Here is a 7,054-nt window from a genome sequence, read left to right on the forward strand (position 1 = left end):
TTTTTTTTTTTTTTTTGAGACAGAGTCTCACTCTGTCACCCAGGCTGGAGTGCAGTGGCACAATCTTGGCTCACTGCAACTTCTGCCTCTGGGCTCAAACTATTCTCCTGCCTCAGCCTCCTGAATAACTGGGACTACAGGCACCTGCAACCACACCCAGCTAATTTTTTTGTATTTTAAGTAGAGACGGAGTTTCACCATATTGGCCAGGCTGGTCTCGAACTCCTGACCTCAGGTCATCCACCCACCTTGGCCTCCCAAAGTGCTGGGATTACAGATATGAGCCACTGCACCTGACCAAGAAATTAGCTCTTTGTGATATGATTTACAACTATTTTTTCCTGTTTGTCATTTGTCTTTTGACTTTCCTTATGGTTTTTTGTAGGTATTTTGTTATTTTTAAGAAATCAAGCTTACTCCATTTAGGCTGCTGTAACAAAATACCTCAGACCGGGGAACTTCTAAACAGCAGAAATGGGCTGGGCGCAGTGGCTCATGCCTGTAATCCCAGCACTTTAGGAGGCTGAGGTGGGTGGATCACTTGAGATCAGGAGTTCGAGACCAGCCTGGCCAACATGGTGAAACCTTATCTCTACTAAAAATACAAAAATTAGCTGGGCCTGGTGGCGCATGCCTGTAGTTCCAGCTATTTGGGAGGCTGAGGGAGGAGAATTGCTTGAACCCAGGAGGTGGAGGTTGCAGTGAACCAAGATCGTGCCACTGCATTCCAGCCTGGGCGACAGAGTGAGACTCCACCAAAAAACAAAAACAAAAAAAACCCAGCAGAAATGTATTGCTCACAGTTCTAGAAGCTGGCAAGTGTAACATCAAGGCATCAGCAGATATGGGCTAGTAAGGGTTTACCCTCCACTTCAGAGGTGGTGCCTTTTAGTTGTGTCCTCACACAGCAGAAGTGCAATAAACTAATGAGCTCCCTCAGGCCCCTTTTATAGGGCACTAATCCCATCCCTGAGGGTAGAACCCTCAAGACCTGTCACCTCTCAAAGGCCTCACCTCTTCATAGCATTGCCGTGGGGGTTAGCTTTCAACATACGAATTTTGGGGAGACACTGACATTTAGACCATGGCACGAGTTTATCGGTTTTCTTTTTCTTAGTTTCTGGATTTTGTGTCATCATTTCCCCCAGTTAACTTCACTCTTTACATTTAGGATTAAGCTGACATCTTCACTGACCTGATGGTTGTGAGGAGCTGAAGCCCATCCAGAGAGGCTTAAGCATAGGGGTTTCTTACATGGATTCTGAAGGTCCCATAGAGCAGCATGTCTCATCCTGTGCTGTGCACACAAATCACTGGTGGTCTTTTCAGAATGCAAATGGCCGGTAGCAATAGCTCATGCCTATAATCCCAGTACTTTGGGAGGCTGAGGCAGGCAGATCATTTGAGGCCAGGAGTTCAAGACCAGCCTGGCCAATGTGGTGAAACCCCATCTCTACTAAAAATACAAAAATTAGCCAGCTGTGGTGGTGCATGCCTGTAATCCCAGCTACTTGGGAGGCTGAGGCGTGAGAATCTCTTAAACCAGGGAGGTGGAGGTTGCAGTGAGCCAAGCTTGCACCACTGCACTCCAACCTGGGCAATGAAGAGAGACTCTGTCTAAAAAAAAAAAAAAAAAAAAAAAAAAAAAGAGCAGATACTGATGGAGCCTGAGATTCTATATTTTGAATAAACTCCCAAATGATGTCCATGCTGCTAGTCCAGGACCACACTTGGGGTAGCACACTTACAGGCTTTACCTTAGAACCTGCTTTTTATTAGGTTGAAGACGTTCTTTTCTGTTCCTATTCATTGAGTGTGTATTTTTTTTCTCAATCATGAAAGGGATATTGAAACTGTTATCTTTTTGCATACTGCCTCCCTTTTCTTTCTATTCTCATTCCTAGGACTCTGATTAAATGTATTTTATTTCATCCTGTCCTCTGTATCTCTTAAAATATCTTATGTTTCTTCCAGCTCCTCATCTCTGTATGCTGTAATTTAGGTAACTTTTTTTTTGAGACGGAGTTTTGCTCTGTCACCCAGGCTGAAGTGAAATGCCACAATCTCAGCTCACTGCAGCCTCCACCCGCTGGGTTCTAAGGGATTCTCCTGCCTCAGCCTCCCAAGTAGCTGGGATTATAGGCGTGTACCACCATACCTGGCTAATTTTTGTATTTTTAATACAGACAGGGTTTTACCATGTTGGCCAGGCTGGTCTCAAACTCCTGACCTCATGATCCACCCGCCTTGGCTTCCCAAAGGGCTGGGTTTAGAGGCATGAGCCACCATGCCCAGCCTGGGTAATTTCTTTTTTTCCCCCCCTCAAGATGGAGTCTTCCTCTGTCACCCAGGCTGGAGTGCAATGGTGTGATCTTGGCTCATTGCAACCTCCGCCTTCCAGGTTTAAGCGATTCTCCTGCCTCAGCCTCCTGAGTAGCTGGGATTACAGGTGCACGCCACCACACCTGGCTAATGTTAGTGTTTTTAGTAGAAACGGGGTTTCACCATGTTGGCCAGGCTGGTCTTGAATTCCTGACCACATGATCCGCACGCTTTGGCCTCCCAAAGTGCTGGGATTACAGGCATGAGCCACCGCGCCTGGCCTGGTAGCTTCTTTAGATTCCTCTTTTAGTTTATTAATACACTCTTCAGTTGTGTTTCATCTCCTACATCTAAACATTGTATTTGGTTCTCCTTCAAATATGCTTGGTCTTATTTTTTTCTCTTTCTTTTCTTTTCTTTTTCTTCTTTTCTTTTTTTTTATTCTTGAGATGGAGTCTCGCTATGTCGCCCCAGGCTGGAGTGCAGTGGCGGGATCTCAGCTCACTGCAAGCTCCGCCTCCCGGGTTCACGCCATTCTCCGGCCTCAGCCTGGCCTCTTTTCTTTTTCTTATTTATTTTATTTTATTTTATTTATTTATTTATTTTTTTGAGATGGAGTTTCACTCTTGTTGCCCAGGCTGGAGTGCAATGGCACAGTCTCAGCTCACTGCAACCTCTGCCTCCTGAGTTCAAGCGATTCTCCTGCCTCAGCCTCCCAAGTAGCTAGGATTACAGGCATGCGCCACCACTCCTGGCTAATTTTGTATTTTTAGTAGAGATGGGGTTTTTCCTGTTGGTCAGGCTGGTCTTAAACTTCCAACCTCAGGTGATCTGCTCACTTCGGCCTCCCAAAGTGCTGGGGTTACAGGCGTGAGCCACCGCGCCTGGCATTTTCTTTTTAATTAAAAACAATTTTTTAAATAGAGACAGGGTCTCCCTTTGTTGCTCAGGCTGGTCTCCAGTTCCTAGACTCAGGGAATCCTGCTGCCTGGGCCTTCCAAAGTGCTGGGATTACAGGCATGAGCCACTGCACCAGGACTTACTTTTTTTTTTTGACAAGGTCTTGCTCTGTCACCCAAGCTGGAGGGAGTGCAGTGACACGATCATAGCTCACTGCAGCCTTGAGATCCTGGGCTCAAGCAATCCTCTCACCTCAGCTTCCCAAAGTGCTGGGATCATGGGCGTGAGCCCCTATGCCCAGCTAGTTATTTTAAATAAATCCTTATTTTATGCTTTTTAAAAAGCTTTATTGAAATAGAACTTGCATACCATACAATTCGCCCATTTAAAATGTACAACTCACCAGGCCTGGTGGCTCATGCCTGTAATCCCAGCACTTTGGGAGACTGAGGTGGGCGGATCACTTAAGGTCAGGAGTTCAAGACCAGCCTGGCCAACATAATGAAACCTCGTCTTTACTAAAAACACAAAAACTAGCTGGGGATGGTGGTGCACATGTGTAATCCCAGCTACTCAGGAGGATGAGGCAGGAGAATCACTTAAACCTGGGAGGCGGAGGTTGTAGTGAGCCGAGATTGCGCCACTGTACTCCAGCCTGGGTGACAGAGCGAGACTCTGTCTCAAAAAAATAAACAAATTCTAAATCATTAAGCAGAGGAATCCTGTATTTCTACAGTCAAAATTCTATTCTCTCATCATTCCCCAATCTCTAGAATTCTCTGTATTGGCCATTTTTAATGTTTAAGATATGTCCATGCACAAACTTTTATGCAAAATGTTATACTTGAACCATGAAACCATTCCATGTTTCTTCTCAATTCTATCGTCTATAGTTATTATAAATACACTATTTTTGCCCGGGGCACGGCCTGGCTCAAGCCGTGTAATCCCACGCACTCTGGGAGGCCGAGCACCGGCGCGGGATTTCACGACCCGGTCAGGAGATCAGAGACCATTTCCGGCTAACACCGGTGCAAACCCATGTCTCTACTACAAAAAAATTTACAAAAACATAACCCGGGCGACGGTGGCGGGGCCGCTGTCAGTCCCAGCACTTGGGAGGCTTGAGGCAGGAATAATGGCATAACCCGGAAAGCAGAGCTTGCAGTGAGCTGGAAGATCCGGCCACTGCACTCCAGCCTGGCTGGTGACAGAGTGAGACTCCGTCTCACAAAAACATAACAATACATAATAAGTAAATAATATATATATATATTTTTTTATATAGGAAATGTATAGATCAGATTTTTCATGGTCAAAATCTGTTTCCTGTTTTACTGAGTCTCATGGTGGCTTGACGGTGGCGTGTGTGTGTGTGTGTGTGTGTGTGTGTGTGTGTGTGTGTGTGTGTATTGAAATCGTGAGCTTGTGTTTGACTGAACTTAAGCTCAAGGAGACCTAAACACATAAATTGAAGTTATTTTCCCACTGAAAAGGTTTGCACTTGCTTTCTGCAGGTAGCCGTAAGGCATTACCAACCCAGGACCATTTTAACCCTCTTCAAGAATTCCAGTTTAATACGGGAGCTTCAGTTCGGACTCCTACTTTGTGGGGAACCTAAGATTCCATGTTCCAAGCTAGTTTTAGCATTTGCTGGCTTATAGCCCACTGTCTCTGTTTCAGCCCACAGTTTTCACCTGCTTTCTAAGAGCCTAGCAATATATTAAAGAGGTATAATTTGTGAACATCTGATTGATTGCAGTGGCAAAGAGAGGGCCCTTCTGAATACCTGGCCCCTAACTCCTCTGGAGATAGAACCCTCTTCTTTTCTTTCTGAACCTGTTCCCTGTCAGAAACTCTCAAGTATGCCCTTGAAACCTACATGCCCCTTTCAAATATGCCTGCCAGACTGTTTTAAAATAGTTTTACACACTTTCTTTAGGATAAAAGAATGAAAGAGTTTGAATGGAATGTTATTTCTCACAGAATTGGGGCTACTCAGAAGGAATCCTTGTCCACAACCTGTGATGTTTGCAGGAGGAATGATAGGGTGAATGTGAGTGGCCTGGTCTGAGTCCCTGCTAAGTCTATCCCTCATAATAAGTTCCTGTTTTCTCCTCCCTCTGTGTGCAGCATAATTACTTGAAAACCATGATGGGTCTCCAGCAGGCACATAGAAAATAGAACCACATCGCCGTACCTTAAAGGACAAGACCAGCAACTCTAACCTACTGTAGTGGAGCTGCTCAACCACCTGCCTAGAGCTGCAGCCCCTCTACTCCAAGGCTGGGACCCAGGACAGAGAACACATATGGCCTGCATGCTGGGAGGAGTATCCTCCAAGGACAACCTTGCTCCTCTTCACAGAGCACTTTGGGTTTTAATTCACTGTCTTACATGCAGGGACAGGATAAAATAACTTTCTAGTTTAGACTTTTAGTGCTCATCTGAGAACTTTGTCTTATTTCCTGTCTGAAAGGACATCTTCTCTATGTATGTGTGAGGTCAGAACTGAGTCTCAAGTAGGAAAGCAGAAAAGTAGCTCAGCCAGGCTCCTCCTGGCAGGCCTTTGTCCCACTGGTCAGCCCCTTTCCTGGATAGACATCCTAGGGTGGGGGTGGTAAGCTCAGTCTGAGGAGCTCTGCTTCTCACAGCTCCCTCAGACCCTAAGTTCTCTCAAGACATCTTTTCTGTGTTTTCTGAGCCAGTGAAGAAGACAGGAGGAAGCCCTCCTTCATTTGGCAACCAGGGGAGGATAAGGTCTAGCCACAAAGCCCAGAAAGGGATGAGGCAGAGCTGGCTCCATGTACCAGGGAATAAATGAGCAGCTTCTGGGAGACATGTCCTCTGCGTGTTTCCAGAACACCACAGCCTTCCCTACACAGCATGCACAGCCAGGTGCCTCCCCTCCCCCCATTCTCTCTCTGTGTAGGCTGCACTGAGCAGAAGTGAAAGTGGATGATTTACCCTGAATAGGAACTGGGATCACTGTCAGAGCTGAGCAGGGAAGAGAGAAGATATCACTCTCTGTCAAGTTATCAGGCTGCAGCTTGGGCCCTTGGTGGTGGCACCAAAGGGAAAGAGTTCACTACTTTGCTCAGAGAACAAACTCAGGCCCTCTGGAGCCTTCCAGGCTGACTAATACGCCCCTGGGTTGGTAAACCGAGCCTCCACTGAGTGAAAAGTTTCAGCGCTTCCTTGGAATTCTATCTCACCCCCTCTTCTGTTCTTGTGGGTCAAGGCCTTGGCCTGGCACTCTGTGGGTGCTTCCCCATCTGACACCCTCATCAAGCCCTTGAGATTGCTGTTATTCTTCCAACAGTGGGAGAGGAGGTTCTGCTCACCTGGCAGCCCTGTCATGGGAAACTGTGAGAGAAAAATACATCACTTCTGGTGGGTAATATCCAACTCTGAGACCACTTTGTATGAGGAAAGATGGAAGGAACTAGGTCTGCTTACCTGAAGAGGAAGAGAAATGTGACAGAGGCCATGAGGGGCTGCCAGGTAGAAGGGAAAGCAAGAGGATGTGGGCTGAATGAGTAGCAAACATTTTTGCCAAAGGTTTGTTTTGTTGTTGTTGTTGTTGTTATTTTTGAGACAGGGTGTCACTCTGTCATCCAGGCTGGAGTGCAGTGGTGCCATTACACCTCATTGCAGCCTGAACCTCCTGGGCTCAATCCTCCCACCCCAGCCTCCTAAGTAGCTGGGACTACAGGTGCACACCACCATGCCTGGATAGTTTTTAAATTTTTTGTGGAGATGCAGTCTCACTATGTTGTCCAGAATGGTCTCGAAACTTCCAGGCTCAAGCGATCCTCCCACCTCAGCCTCC

The 7,054-nt window shown here is 46.5% G+C and overlaps 1 protein-coding gene across 10 annotated transcripts in view; it reads left to right on the forward strand.

Moving 5' to 3' along the window:
* KIF9 (kinesin family member 9) overlaps positions 1–5,661 on the forward strand; it is a 57,560-nt gene extending 51,899 nt beyond the window's left edge. For 8 of the 10 annotated variants that reach the window (XM_017855690.1, XM_017855685.1, XM_017855692.1 and 5 more), the window contains one exon: positions 5,356–5,659. In XM_017855690.1, the coding sequence (XP_017711179.1) occupies positions 5,356–5,406 (51 nt within the window). In that variant the 3' untranslated portion in view covers positions 5,407–5,659. Of the gene's footprint in view, positions 1–5,355 lie in introns of all 10 variants that reach the window. The other 2 variants (XR_001882168.1, XM_017855693.1) reach the window with 2 other exon arrangements.
* Positions 5,662–7,054: the final 1,393 nt, after the last annotated feature.

This window comes from Rhinopithecus bieti, unplaced genomic scaffold, assembly GCF_001698545.2.
Source record: "Rhinopithecus bieti isolate Rb0 unplaced genomic scaffold, ASM169854v2 scaffold_39746, whole genome shotgun sequence".
In the NCBI taxonomy this organism is placed as follows: Eukaryota; Metazoa; Chordata; class Mammalia; order Primates; family Cercopithecidae; genus Rhinopithecus; species Rhinopithecus bieti.